Source organism: Crinia signifera, chromosome 12 (assembly GCF_055691185.1).
Source record: "Crinia signifera chromosome 12, ASM5569118v1, whole genome shotgun sequence".
NCBI lineage: Eukaryota > Metazoa > Chordata > Amphibia > Anura > Myobatrachidae > Crinia > Crinia signifera.
Window position 1 is genome coordinate 82,427,574 of NC_139228.1, and position 27,569 is coordinate 82,455,142.

Below are 27,569 nucleotides of genomic sequence, written 5' to 3' on the forward strand. Positions count from 1 at the left end.
CGCAGGGCTGTTAAATAGAATTTTACATTGTACTGGGCCGGTTCTCATCTGTTCTTTATACTGCTTTGCCCGCAGGACTTCTGTGAGAACGGCTGCAAATCCGCAGTGATGCCAGCGGCGCTCGTCACACTACAGAGCGCGGATATTTTAAGTCATGCTCGGGAGCAGGCACAAGCTAAGGCAGGCAGTGGGCAGAACTCGTGTGGGGTGGAGGATGTTCTGCAGCTGCTTCGCATTCTTTATATTGTCGCCAGCGATCCTTACTCTGCGAGGACGCCGCAGGAAGGTGAGTTTTTCTGGAGTGTTATCACCCTACATTGCCCCCTGCTGTGGTAATCTGTATAGTGTTCCCTTGCAGTGGATCCTTGTATGTCATAGTGAGGAGAGCACTTGATTCGTTCTAGGGAGGACCAAGTTGTGTTGTCTCATCTTTGAGGTTCTGACTTCCTAACACCTACCTTTAACCTACTGAGACTCCACTGTATTTTATTAGAGTTCCATTTCGAAGGCCTGTCTACAGTGTAACATAACACAGCCACACATAAGGTAGACAGAATAAACACAGAGCATTTGAAACTTTGAAGAAGCGGATTGGGCTTTGTTGGTATTCTATAAGTGGGTAGCGGCTCAGGATAAAGGTGCAAAAGGGGATTCTCAGATATGAGGTGCAGGCACGAATGAGACAATTTAAAGAGCACGGTGGTGTTGATCTTTTTAGTAAATAACTTGAATTGCACCCCTGTTTTGTATACAACTGCACAGGGTATGAGTGAATGTTAAGGCATGTATAAGCAAACTGGCATCCCAGCTACAATCAGGTCGCTAGTACAAGTTACAATGTTACTGATGAGAAGGGGAAACCATATGGATCATGCCAGTAGCTCAAAACCCGATTCCGTTCTCTGGCTGTTCTGGAATGAAGCTCATGCCATTTTCAACATAAACGTGACAAATCACAAGCCACAGTGCCATTGTTTGCTTTAGTGGCCAGCCAACCCCACTTGTGGGCATCGTAGATGACGCACCATCTGACTTGCGGAAAGAGGAAGACCTAGAAACAGCATCAGACCGTTCGTACCATGCTTAGAGCATCAGTTATCGCTGGGAGAAACCGGACCCACAATAGGTTGATAAATGTGAAATTTATACAGAACATTTTGCCAAAAAAATGTAAATAAAGTTTTATACGCAGCTCCACCCAATCCTGGAAAAATAGGTTTGGACAACAGGTAGCAAGGCCAAACATTGCTAACAAAAAGATGGAAAGAGCAGATACCACCTTCAAGGGTTTCAAATAAAAGCCGGCATACAGACCCATCCGAAGTAAGAAAAAGTATATTGGAAAAACAGGAAGAGTAAATTTCTTCCCTTCACACCAGTATACATAGGCCTGTCGAATTCAATGATAAACTAGGGCCAAGGTTGGCTAAGGAACCCGACGCATGCTCTGAATGGCCTTGTCTGCAGTGTCTCTCATTAAAATGTCAGGTTTCAACAGCCACGCCATCAAATGATCTGAGAACCGGAACCCTTGTGACCTCTTGATTTGCTTGAAAACCTGTGGGAGCAGCAAAAACTGAGAAAACAGGTCAATGAGGAGAAAGGTCCATGGCAGAGACCAAGCGACTGCTGTCAGAGCTATGAAGTTCTTTGGTCTCAAGCAACTACGGTTAAGCTTGTGATTGAGGCAAAATGCCGTGAGATCTACTTCCGGAATGCCCCATTTGTCCATTCGAGCCTGGAACACCTCCGAATGAAGAGACCTCTCACCGGGATGAAGATCCTGATGGCTGAGCTAATCCATGTAACATCGGACTTTGGCATGATAAAAAGATTGGAGAATAAACCCCTTGGTCCTGTCCATCTGGGTCTTGCTTAATGAACCTAGCTGAGTTTCTGTACTGCCTCCTCTTGTGGAAACTGTGTGCAGAGATTGCCCAGGCGCTTCCCTGTGGTGTATGTGGGGGGGGGGAGGGGGGGTCTCCACAGAGGCTTCTTCATTGCAGTATGGCTCTACAGCATAGAGACTGCCCTTTGGATGCCAGTAGTTGTAAAAAAAACTGTTAAAATAAAGAAATAGTCTTCCATGCAGCAGCATGAGTAAGCACTCGGCTCTATCAGGCCGGCAAGTGAGGGGACTGTATAATGTGCCCAAACTCCACTTACTACACTTCAATGTCCCCCAGAGCATGTTGGCAAAAATTATCTTGCTTGGGAATAAATTGTCCTGTTTGCAATTTTTCCCCTTTAGCTAATCCTTTTGTTGCCATCAAAAGAAAACATTCTATACAGATAAAAACAAAGTAAAAATTTTCTAGGCAAAATAAGAAGATATGTTAAAAAAAATTACATTTTAACTTGACCAACAGTTACCAGGTGACATGTGCTTTGGGAATTGCACTTGGATAGCTTAAGGGGTGTTCACTGGGTGCGATTTTGCTTGCAATTCGATCCCAATTCGAACGGCAAGCAGAATGCATTTGATTTGGAATATATAGTACAGATCTGTTCTGTATGGTCTTGCCTGAACAGTCTATTTTACTGCTCGATTTTGATGGTGCAGATCCGTGCATCAGCATCGAATGTGCCTTAAAAAACTGGTCAAAGTCCATTAGATTTCGATTAGATTGTATGGGTATTACAAACTGTGTGTGTGCATGTTCTTTAAAACAAAGCCATGAATTGGAATATTGTGGCATGATTTGGTAGGGGGAGGAGAAAATGGGGGATGGCGGTATATACGTTCTCACATTTTTGTTTCCCCTTGATGTTTTTCAGAAGACGAGGAGATGCTTCTTTTCACTGTTTCTCCAGAGGAATTTACCAGCAAGAAAATCACAACCAAAATACTGCAGCAAATTGAGGTTTGGACGGGTTTATTCAATATATTTAGTAGATAGCATGAACAGCAGTGTTGTATTCAGGGTTTTATAGTAAATGTATTGTACCATGTAGGATTGCAGTTAAATCATTTGTATGGATTCCACAAGGGGTATTATAAAGACTGTTGGAGGCAGAGCAATAGAAGTAACCTGACTCATCCTCTCTCCTTTTAACCTTCCTGCTCCACCTCCGTTTTCCAGTACAGCTTAAAATCCGGCTTGTCCCCAGATCTGTCCCTTGCCTGAATGTGTATATATACACCGGAGTATATTCAATGCCATTGGCGAGCCCCTGACGGCCAGCTATATGGCGAGCAGTCCCGATAGCTCGCCCTCAGAGTATTCAACGCCCTCCCCTTCACTCGCCATTTCCACCTCGCTGCTTCTTTTCAATGTGGTGGAAACGGCGAGTGTGCCCATCAAAACGCTGGGGCTCCCCACAAAATGCAGCGGACTCGCTGCCTCTGCTGTGAACCTCGCTGTTTAAGGGGATCCTCACCGGCAAAACATTGAATGCAACGAGGGGGGTTGGACGGCGAGGATCGCTTTTCCTTGTCAAAAATAAGCCATCCTTGCCATGCAAACCGCGCTAGCTGCTGCATTGTATACACCACAATGACTTTAATACCTAGGGAGCACCGCCTCTTGGAATTGCTGGTGGTCCTTGGAGAGATATGATGGACATCACTGACCTATAGGTAGCCTTCAACTTCCCAATCACTCCACCAATTCCGTCTTTCACTACCATGAGAAAAATGTATGAGTGCCTTCAGATCTAAAAGGGGGGTAACAATCCACCATATTTTGGAAGCTAGAAAGAGCCGCTAGTTGAAATTTCTGTGGAGCAGTGGTAACTGGCATTGGATTCCTAAAATGGTACTATGGGCCTAAGGTCGTTCTAGTACAGAAGAATGCGCCTCTCTGTAGGATAAAATAAGGAAAAGAAAATGTAAAAGCAGCAGAAGATTACAGGGTCCTGTGTCCAACGTTAAGGACACTGGCACCCAGAGGGTAGTAGGGGTGAGGTGTTTTTGTCCCAGTGCCCTGCCTTCTAGTAGGAGTGACATATAAGCCTGCTTTGTGTTCCTTCCCTGTAGAATGAGAGAGAACCGATAGGAGAGGACGTCTGCACTGTCTCAGACTCTGACACTTTCTTATACAAGGATCAGCGGTATGGGTTGGGAAGAATTCACCTTCTGATTTTCTTTTTTAGGAGCCATTAGCTCTGGCGAGCGGAGCCTTGCCAGATTGGTGCGAACAGCTAACCAGCAAGTGTCCCTTCCTAATCCCCTTTGAGACGAGACAGCTTTATTTTACATGTACAGCATTTGGAGCATCCAGGTACTAATAACTGAACAGCTTTATGCACATCCACATGACACCAGAGTTGTTTGTGTGCAGCGTAAGAGTGTATCTCACTGTGGCTGAGGAGCATGCACAGAATGTGTAACGGAATTCGCTGCACTATCTAAGGTCGACGGTTAATAAATAATGTTGTGGTTTATTTCTGTGCAGAGCTATTGTGTGGCTACAGAACAGGAGGGAGGCCACTGTAGAGAGGAGTAGGAACGCCAGTGCAGTTCGCAGGGATGACCCTGGGGAATTCAGAGTGGGACGTTTAAAACACGAGCGAGTGAAGGTCCCGCGAGGAGAGTCGCTGATGGAGTGGGCGGAGAACGTTATGCAAATCCATGCAGACCGCAAATCTGTGCTAGAGGTAATCTATTATACCAACATCACGTCAGTAGTGAAGCGTTGGCACCCCTGCCACTGATACCGCATTCCATGAAACGGTTATAGACTGAGATATATGCAGTTTCGTTGTGGCCATGGAACTCTCCTACTTGGAACATAAATACGTTATAAAGTAATATGTTTCATATTGTTAGCAGGCCACATATATGTCACTGTTCGTTTCTAGTATAACATTTATACCGATTTGTTTGCAGGTGGAATTTCTTGGGGAGGAAGGGACTGGGCTGGGCCCTACCCTTGAATTTTATGCCCTGGTGGCAGCAGAATTCCAGAAGACTGACTTGGGTATCTGGTTGTGTGACGATGACTTCCCAGATGACGAGTCTCGACAGGTAAGGTACAAACCTGTCGGTGTAAGAGGCTACAGCAATCGCCTCTTAAACCGTTTTGTTTTTGTCGATGAGCTTTCATTTGGTTACATTTCGTGCCTGTTATCTCCTAGGTGGACTTGGGTGGTGGTCTGAAGCCTCCTGGGTATTACGTGCAGCGGTCCTGTGGACTGTTCATAGCTCCCTATCCCCAGGACAGTGAGGAGCTGGACAGAGTGACCAGGCTGTGCCATTTTCTGGGTGTATTCTTGGCAAAATGCATACAGGACAATCGCCTGGTAGACTTGCCCATTTCTAAACCTTTCTTCAGGCTCATGTGTATGGGAGATATTAAAAGCAACATGAGCAAACTGTTGTATGCCTCTCAGGGGGAGGAAAGTGAGCACTGTACTGAGAGCCAATCAGAAGCCTCCACTGAGGACGGACACGATGCCCTCTCTGTGGGTAGTTTTGAGGAAGATTCCAAGTCAGAGTTTATCTTGGACCCACCGAAGCCAAAGCCACCAGCCTGGTTCCAGGGTATCTTGACCTGGGAGGACTTTGAACTTGTAAACCTGCACCGTGCGCGGTTTCTCAGAGATATCCGGGAGCTTGCATTGAAAAGGAGACACATTCTGGGGAATCGCAGCTTGTCTGAGGATGAGAAGAACACGCAACTCCAAGAGCTGATGTTAAAGAATCCATCCGGGTCGGGACCTCCTGTCAGCATTGAGGATTTAGGGTAAGCCTGGGGCCACAGAGAGGTTTTTTTAAATAGAATTTCCAAGAAACTCTAAAGCTGGGTACACACACCGATATATCTGCAGACAGATCGGTTCTCCATACACACTGCCTGATCCCAAAGGGGCGGGTGCATTTGCATAAGCCCGCCCACTAAGCTTTCAATCATTGGCGGTTCCTGACACGGCTGTACAGACAATTGTCGGATCGCCTGTACACACTGCACGGTGCGCCGATATATCAGGCATAGGCTGTGGGGCACAACCAATGCGATCTATCTGTGAACATCGCTGTTCAGATATTTTGCTCATACACACTGGCCAATTGTGTATCGATATGTTGGCCGTTCAGTCGAACGCCCGATCTATCGTCCAGTATGTACGTACTCTTTAAGATCTATTTTATAGAATACATATTAAGTTTGTTTCTTGTGGGGTTTTGTGTAATGGAACTTGTAAGCTGATCTGGTGACTGTCAAATGTGATGTGCAACCCCAAGCTGTTTATAATGACTCCCAATATACACCATTCCTGTTTACTGTTATCTCTCTCTTTATCTCAGGCTAAATTTCCAGTTCTGTCCTTCCTCTCGTGTTTATGGATTCAGTGCAATAGACCTAAAACCTAACGGCGAGGATGAGGTGAGTGAACGCACCCCTCACGCTGTCCAATGAACACTGTCCTCTTCTGGTTTATATCAAGCAAAGAAAACTAATGCAAATCCTGCAGATAATCGGTTGTCACTGGAACTTTAATGATTACAAATACTTGTTCCCATATTTGGCTTCAGCAGATCCTGCTGTCTAATCTGCGGATCTTATACATAATGTATATTTAGCCTGTCGTGTCTGGCTTTGTTTTGCATGGGACTGACTACTTTTTTTATTCTCCAGATGGTGTCTATAGACAACGCCGAGGATTATGTAGATCTGATGTTTGACTTTTGCATGCAGACCGGTGTGCAAAAACAAATGGAAGCATTTAGAAGTAAGTCTGGTTAAATGTGGCGTAAAATCGGATTGCGGTACAGATAAAATTCACTGGTCAATGTATTTATAATCTATGATCGTATATCTTTAGCAATGGGCATTGCAGGAAACATGGCAACACTGGTAGTAGATGCCCGATAGGGGCACTTTTAGGCCCTCTCTCTGCAAGCCACAAATCCGCAATGTCTGTTGGTCAGTCAGGAGTGTGGGTAAATTTCCACACCAAGGGCCTGGTGCAGAGGCTGCTATAGGTGTGGCTGCGTCTTTTGGCAACCGCCCATCTGTGACCTTGTACAAATGCCGCTACAAAGTTCTTCCCTGTTTACTTTGTGTGTGTGTCTGTGGGCGCTGTAATACTGACGGTGCCTCTGTAGTCACCACCACCAAATACTCGGGGGGAGAGCGCTCCCTAAACCCCCCTTCCCCACTGTGTCTCCCGGAGCCGGTCAGCGCTGCTGTGCACGTTATCAGCCACCCCCGGCAACCCGACTGTGTGCTGCGTGACGTTAGCAAGTTCACGCCGCACACAGCCAGGTGGAAGGGGCCGGGCAGCGGCTGAAGCCGAGCTCATTGCTAGCTCAGCACAGCGGCGTTGCCCGGCGCCACGGAGGGGGAAATGGTGGCAATCCTGGAAATTTTCTGGGATTGCCAGTGAAGGGGTTAATGCGAGCAGGCATTTCCATATCTCGTATTCAGACACCAGCGGTGATTAATGCAGCGTCTGCACTTCTAATGAACACAAAGTTAGGTGCCTTATTTAAAAAATAAATACAAATAAAGAATACATCAAATATTTGTTGTGAATACTGATCATTTTGTGCATGGTTTACCGCCTAGGTGGCTTCAATAAAGTATTCCCTATGGAGAAACTGGGTTCATTTAGCCCTGAGGAGGTCCAGATGATACTGTGCGGAAATCAGTCTCCTTCTTGGTCTGCTGAAGACATTATCAATTATACGGAGCCTAAGCTGGGGTACACCAGAGAGAGGTAATGTGACCAAGTCTTCTTATTGGCCATTCAGGCCTAATGCCCTTGCATCCCTTTGGTTTGCACCACCGTAAGCCGCCTCCTTTTCTTGCTGGTTTGGATTCTCCAATAATAACGTTTTCATTTTCTTTTAGTGGAATTGTGAATACATGTGTTTTTTTTTTCCCTCTTCCTTTCCCAAATAAATGTTACCCTTGAATATTTATAGTATTTTCGCTGCAAGATGTCACCATAAAACACTGTCATATTCTGATATGGTTGGAGTTACACTGCTGCTTACAATGAACCAGCAGCAATAGTAATACAGATGGGGCCGGGCTCTTCTTTGCTGGCGAATCGCCAGAACGTCACCGCTGGCGATCCGCCAGCAGCCCGGCTCGCCATCTGACTGAGACGCGCGTGAGTCTCAATCTGCGTCGGCGGGGCGACGGGAACCCTGTCCGTCTCCGCTTCAGGGAGATGGACACAGTTGGGGGGGGGGGGGGGGGGGTGTGCGGGCAGGCGGCGGGGACCCCGGGTGACTGCCGACAAGCCGGCGGTCACTTGGGGGAAGCGCTGGAAGCGGGACGCGCACGCTTCTCGTGCGCGCGCGTCTCCTTCTCGCTATACAGATGGCGGCTGGCGTCGCCATCCCCTGCAAAGATGAGCCATGCCCCATCTGTATATGGTAATGCAGCATCAGATCACCTGCGACACCGTCATAGAAACCTAGAATTTGATTTTATATAAAACCCTTTAGACCCATTGGCCGGCTGCTTGACCTATGGGGTTGCATAAGCCGCCTGCTGCAGCAACATGAAGGAGGCCAGGAAATCTCCGTTCTTGGATGGAAATCCTGGGCATGTAGCGCAAAGACTGCAACATTCCTCGGTATTGATGTGACACAGGCCATCACTGTCACCAAGCGGCATCAGACTGTCAATCAATGACAGTCTACTGCCAATCTGCGTGCTACATTGAAGCCCGGTACTGTACATGCACAGTATGGGTCCAGCGCATGCAAGTACCGAGCCTCCGAATTTTGTTGCGTGTGCCGCTACTACGGCAGGCCCATTGATTTAAGGGGTTTTTTTTTTTTTTAAATGACAATAATATTGTTAGAACTTGCAGATTTATTTATTTCAAAGCTTTGGCCCATTTCCTGATCTATGTGTATTTGCATCTTCCTTGCAGCCCTGGCTTCCTTCGCTTTGTGAGAGTCCTCTGTGGCATGTCGTCAGATGAGAGGAAAGCGTTTCTGCAATTTACAACCGGGTGCTCTACATTACCCCCTGGAGGTCTAGCCAATCTCCATCCACGCCTCACAGTTGTGAGAAAGGTGAGGCTCGCACAGTGTGGGGGCGTGTCTGTTTACCCTTGCACTATTACTGCACTTACTGTTTTTCCATCATTTTACGGCACTTTCAGGTTCATTCGTGCAATCCGTTTCCGCTGTAATGTAAATGCTGATTAGGTGCTTGTGCAAAAGTCCCAGCATCCTTTGCTATGTCCTGGCAAGTGATCTAGATACCATTGACATCACTTTTTTTTTCTCTTTGACAGGTTGATGCTACGGATTCTAGCTACCCCTCTGTAAATACTTGTGTGCATTACCTGAAATTACCGGAATACTCTTCGGAGGAGATCATGAGAGACCGCCTGCTTGCTGCTACCATGGAGAAGGGATTCCATCTGAACTGAGTACCGACCTTGGCTGGCAGGACACAGCATCACGTTACTGGCAGCACTCCCCCTCTCTCTCTCTCGTGTTCGTGTGCTGAGAAAAGACATGGCCGTTCTTCCTTTCGCTGTGTGTTCCTTACACCCCCTCTGCGAGGCTTTAAAGGAAAGAGTGGGTGTAATGCCTTTTTTTTTTTTTTCGTTTTGTTTTACTGTACGCTGCTAATAATAAATTGGTCTCTGGTATGAATGACTGAAGACACAAAGAACACAATCTGCCATTTTTCATTCTGGCAGCGAATGAGTTAAGAGGGCAAAATGTGACTCCTCTTAGGGTCACCGCTTATCAGCCATTTGTAGAAGTGTAGCGTCTGTTGTATGAACATAATACACTACATCAGCATTCCCCAGTCTCCGGTGTCCTGCATCCTACTCTTATTTTGCTAGCTTTAAACTAACCCATCGGAAAGCTGCTTACATCAAACGTAGACCGTTAATGGAAACCTAAAGTTTTTTTTTTTCTCCCTTTTACTTTTTTTTTTTGAATGGTGCCTGCACTATTTAACGCCCTTAGTGTTTACTTTGTATTCTTTCTCGCTATCTTATAATCATGCACCTTCGTAATTACAGTGTCCTCCTTAATCTGGGAAGGATGTTTTTGTTTTTCCTCCCTTTGAAATGCCCCTGCTATGCAGTTCGAACTTAAGTATTTGTGCAACATGCAAATAATGCTATTATGAATGCAATCCATACAAAAATTTATACTGGCACAAGGCCATTTACCCCTTCACTGTTCAGGGTAACGTACAACTCCCGTGTAGGAGGCTGTTCCTCGCACTTAAGGGGTTTCAAAGAAACAAATGTTTTTGCTCTCGTATTTTCTTTGTATATTATAAACATTTATTTAACTTGTTGCAGTTTGAAGAAAAAAAAATAAAAAAGTTAATAAAGACATTAAAACAGAAAATACACATTTCCAGTGCTATATATATAGAAAAAATAGCAAAACTTTCCTTTTTCTTTTACACACATTTTAGTGTGACCAAGTAGTGACTTCATCTCTTAAGGGGCATACACACTGAGTGATTCTGGCTATGGGCAATTTTGACATTTCCTTCCGATACGACCTCGCAGGGCTGCACGTAGGGTGGCCAATCCCGGGATCGGCGGGATCCTGGGATTTGGCCCCCAAAACGCCGGGATTTCAATCCCGGGATTGGAGTTTCCAATACCGGGATTTCGGGATTAGATTGCGCATGCGCGCAGTCTAATGCCGGGTAGCGTCGCTGCATCGCTCAGACGCTGCCCGACTTCTCCTGGCAGCACTGCGCAGCGTGACGAGATCAGAGGTCACGCTGCGCAGGCAGAGGTCGCGCCCGGCAATGTGATGCCGCGCCGCCCGCCCAGCCAGCTATGAACCCGCCCAGCAAGCCCACTCGCCCAGGCAGCAAGCCCACCCGCCTGCTCAGCCAGCTATGAACCCGCCCAGCAAGCCCACTCGCCCGCCCAGCCAGCAAGCCTGCCCAGCCAGCGCGAAGCCAGCCAGCACGCCAGCCCGCACCATGGACAACCCGTCCCCCCCACCCAGCAACCGGGCTCCTGGCAACCCTGCTGCACCCTCAAATGAAGGTAAATGTGGGGCAGCTAGGGTGTCTTTTTATTAGGAAAGCCAATCCCGGGATTGAAAAAATGCCCCCGGATTGGCTTCCCTAGCTGCACGTCAGTATCACAAGTAGGTATACACATTTTGCGATTTTGGCTAAGTTTTCTTTATCTGAATAGTCAAAATCATAAGCCGAAATCACACCGTGTATATGCACCGTTACCTGTCACTGGTCTATTTCATATCCAAAAAACATTGTTCTGCTACCAAATGAATACAGCTCACCTGAAAACAAGTTACTGGATCATCAATCCCAATCATTGTGTAACCAATATACATATGCTGGTATACATCACCCGCGCTTGTTAACGGTGTCACCGGAGGGCAACTCAATCAGCCTCGATTAAACCAGAGAAAACTGCGGCTTAATGGGGATTTTGTTTGGTCAATAGAGAATAGCCCCCCAAAAATCTTCAAAACATCGAGAAAAACTGCAAAAAGCTTCAGTTTTTCGCATCCAATGTTTCTTCAGGGCTACCAGAAAATGAATGCTGGATTACATTACTATACAATCCACAATGCCCTTTAAGTTGTGTGTTTAACAGTTTAATCTAACATGGGAATCTATTCTCCCTTGGTTTGGATAAGTCAAAGCTGCGCTTGAAATTGGGGTTATGTAACTTGCCCATAAAAACAGGGCTTTAAGCTTAAAAGCAAAAAGTTTGTAGCCTATTCCATACAACTACATATTGGCATGTTTTTGGTGCTGTTCCTTGAATGTAGATCTGGAGGAGGTGACTCAGTCGTTGGTGTTTCTTGTAATCTCTTTCTGATGACTTTCAACTGTCTCCCACTTTGTCTAGTACAAGAAGTGGGCTGAGAATCCGACTCTTGTTTGTCTCTACAGCGCAGCCGTTTAACACCATCTCATCCAAAATGATATGCACCTTGTCGAGATTAAACATGATCTGGATGTCTGAGTGAAGGACTAGACTTTAGGAAAGTTTTTTTGAATTTCTTACAACAAATATAAACGGATCAGAATTTATTTGTCTTTTCTAGAGCGCGGTTTATCACACAACCAAGTACAGATCCCATTATGAGAACTTTCCCAATGTGCATATTTAATTGTGCACGGATAAATAAATGCTTAACCCTTTGCGTGCCAAATGAATTTGTCAAAATAGGTGTGAAATTTGCTAACGAAAACATTAGTATTCACCATAATGACCTGTAATGTTTACCTTTGTATAGGAAATATAATCTATTCTTACACATCTATTATTTGAGTTTATATAGCAAATGACACTGACATTTTCAGCAAATATTTTGCAAATTTCTCACAAATGTTGGCACTGAAAGGGTTGAAATATTGTTTGTCTGTACAGCAGCCCCAGAACCACTGTTAATGATTCTCAACTCTGGTCTGCAAGCAACCAGCACAATCTGTAGTCCCTTGCTCTCACACAAGCTGAGATTAATCTATTTATTTATCGTTAAGCCCCGTACGCTAGGCGCGCGCTCCTGCGACCAGCAGCTTTCTCCTTCAGTGACTCCGTTTTTTTATTAGCGACCATGAAAACGGGACAGTCAGCAATTTGGTCGCTGAACGATATGAAGTCAAAATCTCTCATCGACCACGTTGCTCCGTGTGTACGGAGCTTAACAACTTTGGGAAATCTTCTGAAGTGATCTGTATGTTCGAAATGTAAACCATTGTTCTCAGGCATCAGTTATATATACAGTAATATGATCCAACAATTTCATCTATGCTAGGGGTATTTAAAATGTGGCTCACCAGCTGCTGTGGAACTACACATCTCAGCATCCTCACACCTATTAATGGCATGCTGGGATGTGTAGTTCCATAGCAGCGTGAGGGCTACATGTAGAATTGCCCTGACCTATGCTATTTAGAGCATATCCCCAAAATTGGTTGTGCTACATTGTCAGCAAGAACAAGAACACCAGTGTTTTTGTTGGCATTATAATATTGCCACCCTGATATTGACCCGGCATTCTATCAATCTGTATTTTGTCCGTTGGCAACTTAATTACATACCATAGTAAATATAGCCCTGTGTGTCTAGTAGCCCTCTCCTATTGGGAATACTCTGCTAAGGGGGAACCACACAGCTTTGTCCTATGGCTCTAAGTGCCCGTTTGCCCCGATCTTGTCTTCCGTCACGGAACTCTACCAGGTGAGCCTGCAGTACTGCTTATTATGCGACCTTATTTTAGAAAAGGATACGTCCAGCTCACTCTGTAAGACAAGAAGTTTTTTTTTTAGCAAAAGCAGATACATTGATAATTGTTATAATGATCAGTTAAGACTTTGACTTTAATTGCATGAGTTACTGGGGTTCAAAAGTGTCTGCTATGGAAGATCTGATTTAATGGATTATGGACATTCAATCCAGTATAACCGTGTCACTCTACTCCAGCTAACAACACACAACCCCATGCTGCTGTCATACATTGTTCATATTTATGAGAATGAGACCTTCGCATAATAAGGTATGAACGTAAAATTCTGTAAGTGCAACAGTTCTATCAAGTTATAACAAAAGATGAAAACATTTGAAAATGAACAAATAAATGATCTAGACCGGTGATTTTCTACTCGCAGCTCGCCAAACAAGATTTTACATTTTAAGATTTTAAATTAGTCAAGGTAAAACACACACACTGGTCCCCACATGAACAAAAAAAAATCATATTAGCCCCCCACATAAAAAAAAAACCAAAAACATTCACACTGTCCCCTATGAACACAGTAAAGTACACTACAGAGTCTGTGCCAGGCGTATCTGGTTGCAGAACACAGAAGAGATCTTATGCCAACTCTTTACAAAGTTGAGGGGATACGGTCGATGTGAGTCTAGGTCCACAGGTCGACAGTCAAATTGTCAACCTGGGGTTTTTCACTGAGCCATGTGCCGACAGGCGGTATTTCATGCCTTACCAACCACTAGGGCGTGGTGGGAGAATAAAATAGTGTGCCCAAAGCATGGAGAGCCGTGTGAGGGTACGCGGTGAACTTAAAACAGTGTCCATGTCGACATTCGGGTCAAATACAGGTGGAAAACCCCATGCCGACCTTTTGACTGTCAACCTAATGCATGTGTCGACCTAGACTCATGTCGACCTAATGACTGTAGACCATCTGATCCCAACCCATGTGGAGTGCCTCAGCCAGGGGTGTAAGTTAAAAATACATCTCTGGCGGCACACTTGAGAACTGTTAGTATGCCATGGCAGTGGTTAAAAAACACTGATCTATACCAAAACAGTCACTTCAAACACATATACCCAACGCGCCTAGAAGTCTGTTTTCATACTATGGGGCAGATGTATTAAGCCTTAACAAGAGATAAATGTAAGGGTGATAAGGAGAGATAAACGTCCAGCCAATCAGCTCCTCACTGACTTTTTCAAACACTGCCTGTAACATGGCAGTTAGCAGCTGATTGGCTGGATGTTTATCTCTCTATCACCCTTGGATTTATCTCTTGTTAAGGCTTAATACATCTGCCCCATTTTCTGATACTTGGACGCAAACATCCGATTGTCATTTGCTCCCATACACCACCAGATTGTTGTTCAAACCAGACTACTACTATGTGTGACCAGCTTTACACCAGCTCAGTGACGGTTCGATCCTTGTACCTGGAATGTACTTACTCGTCCAAGGTGGATAGATCACACAAAGCCCTTAAACACAAGACATTATATACACCTCATTATGCATTTTGTGGCTCCCATTGTCTAACCACACGCAAATAGCTTGGTTTCCTCAGGTACATGTGTGTGTTTCTCCCCCCCCCGTGTGCCTGTGATCAAATTTGAGTGAACCCGATGTTCTTGTACTACACCCTTTCACTCACGGGTTCTGCCACTTCCGGTTTTCTATGTGCACAAGGATCTACATTTTCTGACCAGGCACGGCATGAATTCATTCGGGATGCTGGCAGAAAATGAATTCTGAATCAATCTTTTGGTAAATGGCCTCTCAAAAATTTTCAGGGGTATTCAATCCCAAATCCGAATGTGGGGACGTTCCCGAAAGTCAGATTCACAGACGTTTTTGGCCTGTTCTGACTAACTGGACAGTCGGTATTCAATGTTTTGAAAGTTGGAACATTGTCGGAATTGGCTGCAAATTTGACAATTAACGGCCCTTTCCGACAATTCAGATAAAACTTTAAAAAAAAAACAGCCGAATTTGAAAGCCTTCATTGCTGTTGGAAACGGCAGCATTGAATAGGCGAGTGCCGCTATTTCCGCCGGTGGGACTAGCGCCACAGAGTGAATACCGCCCATAGTTTTATAGGTAATGATACCAGCCTGCGTTAGAATTTACAACACTCATAACACAATTATTTACCTCACAATTTTATTGAATTTACATTTCAATAGATACATTCCAATAAACAGACCTCAGCGCCATCCCCACCATCGGTGATCCATATGTATCCTGAAGAAGCCAGTAACAAGGGTGATCACTTCCTTGGTAGTCCTATATCAGTGATGGCGAACCTTGACACTGTAGCTGTTGTTGAACTACACATATCCCAGCATGCCCTGCATCAGTCTCGGCATTGCCAAATAGTAAAACTGTAGCAGGGTATGCTGGGATGTGTAGTTCAATAACAGCTGGAGTGTCAAGGTTAGTCAGCACTGTCATATACCCACCATAAATTCTGTTTTGTTTTTTTACTATAGTGTAGGGGTTCTCAAACTCGGTCCTCAGTACCCCACGCAGTTCACATTTTCCAGGTCACACGACAGGTGCATTCATTACTCAACACATTTTAGAAGATCCGCAGGTGGAGCTAATTATTTCACTTGTGATTCTGTGAGGAGAGCTGCAGAACATGCACTGTGTGGGGTCCTGAGGACCGAGTTTGGGAACCTGTGATACAGTGTATAAAATAGACCACTAATAACAGGCAGAACATGATATGACCGTGCGCTGATATAATTACTCTCCACTGGTCAGAAGAGATTCTACTTTGTTTTTTAGGGGCAGATTTATTAAGCTTGGAGAAGAGATAAACTGGAGATAAAGCACCAGCCAATCAACTCCCAACTGTCTTTTTCAAACACAGCTGATTGGCTGGTGCTTTATCTCCTTTTACCTTTTCTCTACATTATCTCCAGTTTATCTCTTCTCCGAGCTTAATAAATCTGCCCCTTAATCCTTTAAAACTGTAGAATTTCTCTCTTTTAATTTTTTTTCTTTTTTATTATTATGCTTTCACCTTACAGTAAATAGTCAAAAACAGCATTTTATGTTCAATATGAATGTGACATGTCAATGAACACATATTTTCTGACAAAGATAATATTTGCTTGAGTCATAATAAAAAGAAAATCGTTATTTCTGAAGTATAAACAACAGTGACAATAAATTCAAGTCCACATCAGTCATTATTCTACAAATGTTATCTGTGTCGTTTTTTTGTTCCAAATTAGGCATAATGATCTTAGATTCTTATCAGAAAGGACCCCCCCCCCCCATGTCCTCAACTCCAGATCCCATCTCTCATCAATTGCCCAATAGAATTGGCGGATCTCCCTGTACCAATCGTGTTTCAAAATATTCTGTGTTCTGGAGGGTTTGTTTAATTGTTTAATCCTACTCTGGAAATCTCTAAGTATTGCGTTAATATAACTGTCCCAGGTGCTAAAGTAGTAGGATTTCTCTCTGTGTACTTACCACTCTGCTGAAGTACTTGTCCAATACTTCCACAAAATTATGAATAAGCTCAAATACCGCCATCTCATTCTGCAAAGAGAAAGGGCACATGTATCATCTTCATTAACCCTTATAAAGTCTATACAACATGTCTTTACAGTAGGTGAACCAAGCAATGAATGTAGACCGTACCGGTAACTCCTATACAATTATTTTCTAGAAAACCACCTGCTGTTAATTCTTCTACAGTTCCATCATGAGCTCTGGCCTACCGATGTAGGGGATTTAAAGGGAATATACAGCCAGCACTATGACAGATGAGTACGGAAATGTCAGGAGGACACACATCTAAGCTAAGATGTAAGGGAACCATCTTACCTCAGACTCGTCTATTCCAACCACGAGGAACAGTGCTGCATATTGGCGATACACCAGCCGAAAGTCTTTATATTCTATGAAGGAGCACTGGAGGGAACACAGAGGGTCAGAGAGACTGTGCATAATCCCACTAACATCATTACGGGTGTCCTCTATTTACTACAGGATCATACCTGGTCTTTGGAACGAGAGAGACACAGCTTAATGACCTCGGACTCTAATACTGTCCTCTTCTGCGTCTCCATACACTCATAATACCGGGACAGCCGGGTCTGGCCTTGTTTGTTAACAATTAGGAAGAATTTCATCATCTTGCTCTTAAGGGGACCTAAATCTGGACAGAACATAGAAAATACTATTTAAATAGTATTTCCACTCCTGCGTTCCATTATGAAACAGATCACAATCATTACTACAACTTGAAGTACTTAAGAATGAGACTGTGCTGAATATTATAATCATTGAGATATGAGATATATATATATCTCATATCTCATCTTCTACTAATCTAGTTACAGGCTGTTGGCCCACTGGTATGTGAAATACACAGATATATACAGATGTAGCCACACTTATAGTTGCAGGGATCCGTCCGCTTGCGCTTGTTTGTTTTTCTATAAGGAGCTAATTAGATGCTTGCACATGGCAACGGGAGTGTCACATGGCATGGCAACCATGAGTATGGGTACTTCTTCTATGTTGTAGCCCATGAATCAAGGATTCTACCCAGTGAATAAAACAGCAGATAACATATCCTATGTCCCAACTTGCACTGAGCAGCAGTACGTTGTCAGTGACTTGCCAGTTTCCAGTACTCGCTTATTTGTCAACCGGTGGTGGGGAACAGGGGTTACATGGGATACATCATATATGACTGCGTGCGATCCTGCCGCCTGGGAATGGTCAGATGGCCATACACTGCAGCGATACATCGCAGTAGTGTATGGCCAGCTTAAGTAGCAGTGATGCTCTGATATGGTAGTGTTCATTCTAGCACCATGCATCTTTCAAAATCTGTGCAGTTCCTCCTTCCTACCTGGAGTGTCACGACCCATGGGGTCATGCAACACAGCCGCCGCAGCTCCGACCAAAAGGCCAGGAAATCTCGGGTGGAAGACAGTGATCCTGGTCTTGATGGGCCTCTGTTTTAGCAGCCTCCCCCCCCCCCCCCGATGTCTGCAGCTGTAATGGGATCACAACGTTGGACCTGTACTGCACATGCATAAAGTAATGCACATAGGTACAATGCGACAGGTAAAGGGCCCTCCTACCATTTGACTGTGTAACTACCCAGCTTTTTTTATCCCGATTTCTAACTGTAAACTGCAACGGAACCTGCTGCACTGTATAAGAAACTGTCTGATAAAATAATAATATTACAATCTGAATCAAGGGATTGGTTTTTAATGCCAATAGGAAACTATATTGAGACTTGGCCAATGCCTTGTGTTACTGTTACTTTTTATACCTGTAGCATTTTATTTTACAGCAGGGAAACAAATCATTTATTATTAAAAATTAATATAACGGTTTAAGAGGGGTCCCACAAGAGGTCCCTGCGTCAGACAGACAGCGGCGGGGTTCCTAGCTCCTATGCTCCGCAGGGACCCGGCCGCTATCTGCCAAGCTGGCGCAGGGACCACCTGGTTCCCATCCTCCAAAGGGACCGTAGAGTGTAATCAGGAGGGAAACAGCCTATCACCTGCCTGATTACAGTCATGTGGTCAGAATACCGTTTAGAGCCGTTCACACTACACACTGAATCGGCTCTGAAACGGGTAGGACCCTGCTTTTAACCCGTTTTGAATTACCGGTATTCTAAAACTGGTAAATTCAGAACGGACCTTTCACATTACAGCTAGAACTGTTTTAAACCCCTCAAAAATCTGCAATACACTGGGGTTTAGCTTATTTTGCAGTCAGATAATTCCTCTCACCTAGGTGGGAGAATCCGCAGGGCTAATGTGGTGGTCCATGCGTGTGCAGTCGGAAACCAGTGCTGCCCATTGATGTTCCACCAGCTGCCACAACTGTCAACACATGTTCTAGATCGAGATCCATCAGAGACGGGAAGCCTGTCCCCATACACTGCACAGAGCTGACCCTCCTACAAGACCCAAATGTAGAGTCACCATCCAGTTCCCCCTAAATACACAAAATGAAACATCTGACCAAGTTCCAAATGACTCAGAATAGGAGGAACATACATGAAAATAAGTAATCGCACTTCTTTGCCTGCTCTCTATGCAAAAAACTGTTTGTATCCATGTGCAAAGATCCGTCCTACTCAGAATCAGGTGAAATACCTTCAGAGTATGACAAAAGCTTTCTGGTGTTTTTGGTACAGATGTAGAAGGGGTTAAAAGGGGCCAATAGTGGGCAGCCTTTTTAGATGGTCTAGGATAGTACAGCTGTCTGGGAATCACCAGATTTACAGTTCAACAGGTGCACAAGAGTGCATGGGCAACAACAGGTGTGACGTAATGTGTGTGTGTGTGTGTGTGCGATGTTTTATCTGCCTTTGTGAGCACTGGAGACCGTTACTCGGGATATTTAACTATTGACAGAGTTGCGTCATTTAAAACCAGACATATGGTGGATATATACTGTAGTTGTCTTTTGCAAACTAACCAAACTGGCTGCTGTAATTTATATGGATGCAGGTAGCGCAACATAACGTTTGGCTCAGATACAGATATTTGGAGGGCAAACTAGGTGTCCCTCTTCCTCCAAAATTATATACACCCATCAGTCATAACTAGTGTTCACGCTATGCTGTTTTATCCTGATTTTTAAAGGGCAAATGCGCCCTGCGCCTCCAGCAGCACCCTGCTAGAACAGCCTGCTGGTGCGCTCAGGGGAAGCCCAGCACCGCTGTAGAGGCTGGGCCGGCCCCCAACACCTCTGAAGGTATCCGTTAATATCTGACACCAAGGTGTTAGCAGCAGAACCTTTAATTCCTGTATGTTGTGAGGTGAGGCCTCCATGGCTCGGACTTGTTTTTCCAGCACATCCAACAGATGATTAATCTGATTGAGATGAAGGGAATGTAGAGGCCAAATCATCACCTTGATCTCTTTATTATGTCCCTCAAACCATTCCTGAACAATTTGTGCAGTGTGCATTGTCCTGCTGTAAAAGGGCACCGTCATCAGGGAGTATGCCGTAAACATGTACTTGGGCTGCAACAATATTGAGGTACATGGTTTATGTCTAAGTATGAATGGCAGGACACAAGGATCCCCAGCAGAACTCTGCTTAGTGCATACCACACTGCCTCCTCTGGCCTAGTATATCCAGGTAACATCTCACCTCGGCATTATGGGCCTGATTGAGAATTATGCAATAACTGTGGGTTTAATAGATCTGCAATGATGGGACAATTTTAGACAGTCCCGGTGTTGGGATTTGATGAAACTGGCACACATTAATACATGGACCTCCTGCCCAGGTGACATGCTTAGTGTGGCAGCGGACCTCCTGCCCAGGTGACATGCTTAGTGTGGCAGTGGACCTCCTGCCCAGGTGACATGCTTAGTGTGGCAGCGGACCTCCTGCCCAGGTGACATGCTTAGTGTGGCAGCGCACCTCCTGCCCAGGTGACATGCTTAGTGTGGCAGCACACCTCCAGCCCAGGTGACATGCTTAGTGTGGCAGCGCACCTCCTGTCCAGGTGACATGCTTAGAGTGGCAGTGGACCTCCTGCCCAGGTGACATGCTTAGAGTGGCAGTGGACCTCCTGCCCAGGTGACATGCTTAGTGTGGCAGCGGACCTCCTGCCCAGGTGACATGCTTAGTGTGGCAGCGGACCTCCTGCCCAGGTGACATGCTTAGTGTGGCAGCGCACCTCGTGCCCAGGTGACATGCTTAGTGTGGCAGCGCACCTCCTGCCCAGGTGACATGCTTAGTGTGGCAGCGCACCTCCTGCCCAGGTGACATGCTTAGTGTGGCAGCGCACCTCCTGCCCAGGTGACATGCTTAGTGTGGCAGCGCACCTCCTGCCCAGGTGACATGCTTAGTGTGGCAGCGGACCTCCTGCCCAGGTGACATGCTTAGTGTGGCAGCGGACCTCCTGCCCAGGTGACATGCTTAGTGTGGCAGTGGACCTCCTTCCCAGGTGACATGCTTAGTTTGGCAGTGGACCTCCTGCCCAGGTGACATGCTTAGTGTGACAGTGGCCCCCATAATATTTATACAGGGGTCCACATGTGCTACATATTGCAGAGAAGACACCCTCTGCTGACTGACACACAGTCAGATGATGCCCCTATATATTGTGTGTAGTAGCCCAGGCATGTCCAAACTGTGGCCCTGCTCCAACTGTTGTGAAACTACACATCCCAGCTTGCCTTGCCAGTTTTAGCATTCCCTAAAACTGTGGCAAGGCATGCTGGGACTTGTAGTTTCACAACAGCTGGAGGGCCACAGTTTGGACCTGCCTGGTGTAGCCTATACAGGGCAGCATGTGATATGTCTGTACCGGGCGGGTTGTCAGGTTACCGTGCACTCAGCCCGATGATGATGACTTGGTTCCGGAACAGGCTCTCTGCTTAAAGGGAACGGCTTGCCGCATGACGTCACTAGACGTGACCGCGTCACGAGGTAATCCGCGAGGAGGGGGCGGAGCAGAGTCACGTGACACAGGTTGCCTTTGTGACGTCAGCGCACGGGTGCCGCGCATGCGCAGTGAGCTGTCAAGCGGGAGGCGGCGAACGAGGCCGGTTACCCAGAGTGCCCCGCGGACTTCACCGGGCCCGGGGGGTCGGAAAACATGGCGGCCGTCAGTAATGTGACCGGGCGGAGGTTATAGAACAGACAGGCGCTGCTTTCCCGGGGGTCGGGTAACGAGGCCGCACCGCAGCCCCCATCTCTCTCCCGGACCGGAGCTGGTTCCTCTCGTCACCCTTCTCCCTGGCCCCCGGATTACCGGAGCCCCCCCGGGCCAGTCACCAGATGGAGGATCTCCCGGCGGCCGGCGGGATGGCTGCCTCGGCGAGGCCGCAGATCGGGGGTCCCGGTCAGGCCCAGTCACAGGGAGTCCCCCCGGAGCAGGGCTGCGATCTCCCGGCACGGCCGCCTCAGTACACCATCCCGGGGATCCTGCACTACATCCAGCACGAGTGGGCTCGGTTTGAGATGGAGAGAGCGCACTGGGAGGTGGAGAGGGCCGAGCTGCAGGTGAGAGGCCGGGGGTCCGAGGGGGGGTGGGGGGCCCCCAATGTATAATGTAATCACCACCTCCATAGCAGCAGGGGGGGGGGGGGTCTAGGTCTGACACAGTAAGGGTGCCATGTACCAGGTGTGTCCTCACCTGGTGCCCCCCACCCCTCCCCCTGCAGGGCACAGTAACCCTGTCCCCTGGCTGTCCCCACGCGTCACATAGCTGGGTGACCTTGGGTGCATTGCTCCCTGTGTGCCAGGTACAGGTGTGACAGGACACCAGGGCGCAGGAGAATGTCACACTACTTTCATAAACACCCCCCATATCATGTATGTCACTGTCAGACGTGTACTATGTGATGAATCAGTCCTCTGATAAAGTGTCATGTACTCAGCGTGTCACACACACGCGCTATATGTCACTCTGTGTCATGTCAGTGGATGAGTATGAGGTGACCCATTTCCAGAGTTGAGTCATTGGTGGCCAAGTTGTTTATCCAATACCACCCCCACCCCCCCAGTAGATCAATACATTCACTCCATTATGTGCCCGTTGGGTATTATAATAGTTCCAGGGATAGAGAGATAAATGATACATCAGACATGTTCCTTTCCACTACTAAGATTGCTCATTTATGCTCGTAGATTGATACAAAGTATTACATGCACACAATAATAAATCATTTGCTTTGTGTGTGTATAATAACACATTTACTGTACAGATATAAAGGTGATTTTCCCACCTATCGTTTTGTTACCTGGCCAAGCGGAGTTATCTTTTCTGGTGCATATCTCCTTGTTGGCAAAGCCAAATTGGCACTAGTTGCATAGTGGGTTGGTTTGTTATTCCATTACTAGTCTAGTGTGTACCCGGCCTTACAGATGCGGTCGCATACATCTAGTTGCGCCACATAACCCAAAACATTGGCACTTGGCCAATGCTTTTTTTAATATTTTAAATATACTTCTTAATCTACTATGTAATACAGATTCTTGTAGTACCAATATACTAATCGTAAGTACGCTATTGGTGAATTAAGATGGTTAGACGTACTAACCACTGGTATGCATAACCGGTGGCATAAAAATGATAACTGTGTAAGGTCACGTCTGTACAGATGCAGTTTCTACCGTGTAGTGCGAGAACTTTAAGGGGGGAATTCTATTTTTTTTATTTGCCCCATCTCAAGTAAGCTTGCAAGCAGGGCCCTCATACATTTGACTGTCTGTAAATACCCAGTTTGTTTGATCACTGTCTCCTATCGTAAAGTGCAACGAATCTGCTGCGCTATATAAGACACTGTAAATAAACAGTAATAATAAGGTGACAGCAGCTTTTTTTTTAATGGTTTTTGGGCACTCATCACTTCTCGCAGAGTTGGGCTATTGGGCATTTTGACTGCAGTGACCCCGACCGTTTGTACAGGAAAAGTTTGGCTTATGCGACACATATGGGTCGCAAGTGATCAACTAGATCTCATTATTACATATGGGCGCAAGGGGTCGTGGTAAGACAGTTAAATTGCACTTTATACTTTGGTCACTCTTGGTATTGGTGGAATAATATTGGCGGCCTCATGATCTGTGCCTTGTTAACAAACATCAGGCAGAAAACCTTGACAGCGCTCTCCTGGCTCACCAATCACAACACACTGTCCAAAGTGTGTGCTATGTGCCGCTTCCTCTTTTGACAAGGAAATCCTGTAATGCTCCAAGGACGGGAGAGTGCTGCGTATCCTCTAATGCTGTCAGATCTATGTAAACTCAGTGTAACAGAATCTGTTTCCTTAGATATAGCGCTTTGGTCTTCCCTTCTGTAATAAAGCATATCAAGGTTTTCCAAAGCTAAAAATAAGGTCAACAAACAAAAGTGGGGAAAAAATGATATTTATGGTGTGTACACACGGTGAGATTCCCATGCTATTCGACTTAAGATTTCACTGTTATACAATCTTTGCTAACTCTGTACTTTTTACATACAATTCATGCTATCTACATTCGATTTGCACTATATAGTCATTGCTGCCCTGTCTATCTGTGTTGTCACGGGAGCGCACATCGGGATCGCAAGGTAAAAAACCTGTGCGATCTGCATGCGATTTTGACTATATAGTTAAAATCTCATGCTGGATTGTACCGTGTGTACACGGCATAACACTTGTATCAAATCTATTATTTTGGTGGTTGTATTTACTAAGAAGCAGTTTCTCAACATTTCTGGCAGTGGTTATGTAAAGGGCAACTACACTTCCACAGGCAGAATCCCTGAAAAGCAGCAGCTTTGTACAAATAAGCACAATGAGAGCATGGGTTATAAATGGCTGATTATGTTTTAAAGGGATTGATAATGTCCCTCTAATTAGAGATTTACTTTCAGTGTCTTAACACTGAAAGCAATGTGTTCCTGGCTCATATGCCGGCCAATGTATCTGGCTGCCCGTGCACACAGGATGAAGCTTTCGTGGCATAGTTAACGATATCTTCTGATTGTCCGCGCAGCACGGTCAACCAGAACGTATAAACGGCAATTGCTGTTACAGACTTAACAATCCAGGCAATTTGTTGTTCCAGTTAGCCTGGAAATGACAAGTCGTCCCAATGTCATTTAGGTACGTACCCAGCCAAAGACCTGGTTCGCATCAAGACAATGTGTTCCCGGCTGCAGTATCGTGCTGCTCATACACACACTGAATGATGCATCGTGCCAAGAAGAAGATACGGTGTATAAGCTACAAGAGAATGCAATCAGGTGTACACATTGTATGATCTGGCCGATGTGTCGGAAATTACGCCACATTGAGATCGTCCTGATGTGTACGCAGCCCAACTTTCTGTACTGTTGTGTTTTTAATTTTTTTAATTAAATATCAGTTGTATCAAAATAATATTAGCTCTCTCCCCTCACATATGCAGGGACAAGTGGAAAGAATTTAAATCCCCCATATATTTTCTACAGTCATTATTATTGTAAACATGTCTGTATATTCGTATTGCCACCGAACCATCAGTTGAGGGCCTGTGCTAAGATGTCAGATACTTCTGATTGGTTTAAGTAAAAAATGTAATGTGACATAAATGAGCGAGATACTGGGCAATATTTAACATCTGTCAAATATTCAGCATGGCACAATCTGCGTTGCGTGTTGCACTTTATTTACATGTGCAGGTGGCAGCCTCAATGTGAATACCCGCTGTACTTTTCTGCAGAGTAACAAATGGGCAAGCCGCTCCAAAGGGCTGGCCGCATGCTGTGACGAAAATAAATATTGTTTCAAAACAAGGTGCATGTTGATCTATTACACAAGCAATGTGAGGGCACTCTACAAATATCTGGGTGTGTTTTTTGTAGCATCAGTTGAATCTTTCTTTCAATATGAAATCCGGATAAAATTGTTGCTCTTATCTTTTCCAATAGTGATTAACTTCATTTGAGTTTTTGTACACGAGGATTACAATTTAAGCTGGACATCCGCTAGATCTGGCAGATAATTGTATAGTGTGTTATGACCTACCTGGTTCCTGCTCCTAATTGCACCCATTTTGGTCCCTGAATTATACTTACTCTTGTAAAGTTTGTGTTGTTTGAAGATAATGTAAAACTGAAGCGAATTCCAAAAACAACAGAAGCACTTTCATAAAAGGACATGCAAGGACCATTCCTATCTTCATGAGAACACAGGGTTAAAAACCTGCACACACAGAAGTAAAATGTATTGATTATAATAGATGTGGTCTTTGTATTTATCTACGTATGGCAGGTAAACGTTATTATATAGCGCGGTAAATGGATTTGTCTCAGTGGAAGCTCCCATCCTTGTGTTAATTGCGTGTCCCAGAACCACTATGTGCTTGTTAATAAGGTTAGGTCCTGAGAGTTTCTGGCCAATTTATCTCACTTTGTGAATAACTGGTGAAATATAGACGGCTGATCAGTTCAGGGTCACCGGTGGCTTACGTCAAATGGTGGAACAGCTGCTGAGATCTTCCACACTCCAGATCTTAAACCAAAATCACCAATCTTTGGACCAAAATGAATCTGATAGTATGATTTATGTTTTGAGTGTATCCAAGCATTGTGTTTGTAATCCAAATGTCCTTTTGATAGAGCCCCTAAAACTTAAATTGCACAAATGCTTAACACACTTGGGAAGACCGTATCGCATTAAATTGCAGCATGCAGGCACTTTTACAACTTTTTCTTTTTTTTTTATTATTTTGAAATTTCCATTCACAAAATTTGGCTGAGAAATAAAATGCTATGAGAATTATACCCTTTTTCCCCCCTCCTATTCGAGTAAATGAACACTGTGTCAAGCCGTATATTATCACCACAGTTTGGACCCGGGTTAGTGGCGGTTCTTCCCTCGGTACTTGGTGATGAAATAATCTCCAATCGCCGGTGAGCCGGTTTTGCATAGGCGTTTAACAGGATCTGGGTCACCTGTATACACTGAAGTCTTACATTATTATTATTTTATAGTTTCTTGTATAGCGCATACATATTCCGCAGCGCTGTACAGATAATAGTTGAACACTCACATCAGTCCCTGCCCCAGTGGAGCTTACAATCTATATTCCCTACCACATGTGTACACACACACACACACACACACACACAGACATTCTAGGGTTAATTTTTTAGGAGGCAATTAGCCTACCAGTATATTTTTGGTTTGTGTGTGGAAACCCACGGAAGTACTGGAAGACTATACAAACTCCGCACAGTTAGAGCCATGGTGGGGATAGAACCCATGACCTCAGCGCTGTGAGGCAGTAATGCTAACCATTACACCATCCGTACTGCCCGTATATATAACACATGGTGGGGATAGAACCCATGACCTCAGTGCTGTGAGGCAGTAATGTAACCATTACACCATCCGTACTGCCCGTATATATAACACATGGTGGGGATAGAACCCATGACCTCTGCGCTGTGAGGCAGTAATGCTAACCATTACACCATCTGTACTGCCCTGTATATATAACACATGGTGGGGATCGAACCCATGACCTCAATGCTACCCATTACACCATCCGTACTGTCCCGTATCTATAACACATGGTGGGGATAGAACCCATAACCTCAGCTCTGTGAGGCAGTAATGCTAACCATTACACCATCCGTACTACGCCGTATATATAACACATGGTGGAGATAGAACCCATGACCTCAGTGCTGTGAGGCAGTAATGTAACCATTACACCGTCCGTACTGCCCGTATATATAACACATGGTGGGGATAGAACCCATGACCTCAGTGCTGTGAGGCAGTAATGTAACCATTACACCGTCCGTACTGCCCGTATATATAACACATGGTGGGATAGAACACATGACCTCAGCGCTGTGAGGCGGTAATGCTAACCATTGCACTGTCCGTACTGCCCCGTATATATAACACA

The 27,569-nt window shown here is 45.3% G+C and overlaps 3 protein-coding genes across 15 annotated transcripts in view; 2 read left to right on the top strand and 1 right to left on the bottom strand.

Moving 5' to 3' along the window:
* HECTD1 (HECT domain E3 ubiquitin protein ligase 1) overlaps positions 1–10,297 on the top strand; it is a 73,543-nt gene extending 63,246 nt beyond the window's left edge. For all 7 annotated transcript variants that reach the window (XM_083166773.1, XM_083166776.1, XM_083166775.1 and 4 more), the window contains 11 exons: positions 76–286; positions 2,779–2,864; positions 4,096–4,223; positions 4,398–4,599; positions 4,832–4,969; positions 5,080–5,687; positions 6,248–6,326; positions 6,579–6,672; positions 7,512–7,662; positions 8,836–8,980; positions 9,205–10,297. In XM_083166773.1, the coding sequence (XP_083022899.1) occupies positions 76–286; positions 2,779–2,864; positions 4,096–4,223; positions 4,398–4,599; positions 4,832–4,969; positions 5,080–5,687; positions 6,248–6,326; positions 6,579–6,672; positions 7,512–7,662; positions 8,836–8,980; positions 9,205–9,342 (1,980 nt within the window). In that variant the 3' untranslated portion in view covers positions 9,343–10,297. The remainder of the gene's footprint in view (positions 1–75; positions 287–2,778; positions 2,865–4,095; positions 4,224–4,397; positions 4,600–4,831; positions 4,970–5,079; positions 5,688–6,247; positions 6,327–6,578; positions 6,673–7,511; positions 7,663–8,835; positions 8,981–9,204) is intronic.
* On the bottom strand, positions 10,205–21,636 carry AP4S1 (adaptor related protein complex 4 subunit sigma 1). Of its 6 annotated transcripts, none has more exons than XM_083166783.1 (7): positions 21,504–21,631; positions 18,941–19,110; positions 17,177–17,337; positions 17,004–17,090; positions 16,647–16,715; positions 13,176–13,187; positions 10,205–11,892 (listed from the first exon to the last, which is right to left on the bottom strand). In XM_083166783.1, exons 3-7 carry the CDS (start codon positions 17,312–17,314, stop codon positions 11,764–11,766), a joined length of 435 nt encoding a protein of 144 aa, XP_083022909.1. In that variant the 5' UTR covers positions 17,315–17,337; positions 18,941–19,110; positions 21,504–21,631; the 3' UTR covers positions 10,205–11,763. The 6 variants fall into 6 exon arrangements, with proteins under 6 accessions (XP_083022909.1, XP_083022908.1, XP_083022911.1 ...); XM_083166782.1 differs by having other exon boundaries at positions 18,941–19,148; positions 21,504–21,617; XM_083166785.1 differs by having other exon boundaries at positions 21,484–21,601.
* Positions 21,637–21,665: 29 nt separating this feature from the next.
* STRN3 (striatin 3) overlaps positions 21,666–27,569 on the top strand; it is a 61,687-nt gene continuing 55,783 nt past the window's right edge. For both annotated transcript variants that reach the window (XM_083166780.1, XM_083166781.1), the window contains exon 1: positions 21,666–22,181. In XM_083166780.1, the coding sequence (XP_083022906.1) occupies positions 21,957–22,181 (225 nt within the window). In that variant the 5' untranslated portion in view covers positions 21,666–21,956. The remainder of the gene's footprint in view (positions 22,182–27,569) is intronic.

Bases quoted from the DNA above. Each gene is read 5' to 3' on its own strand.
- AP4S1 (XM_083166786.1), bottom strand. From the start codon at position 17,314: ATGATGAAATTCTTCCTAATTGTTAACAAACAAGGCCAGACCCGGCTG. The intron at 17,091-17,176 runs GTATGATCCTGT...TGTTCCCTCCAG, and splicing joins TCTCTCGTTCCAAAGACCAG to TGCTCCTTCATAGAATATAA. The intron at 16,716-17,003 runs GTAAGATGGTTC...TTCTCTTTGCAG, and splicing joins TTGGAATAGACGAGTCTGAG to AATGAGATGGCGGTATTTGA.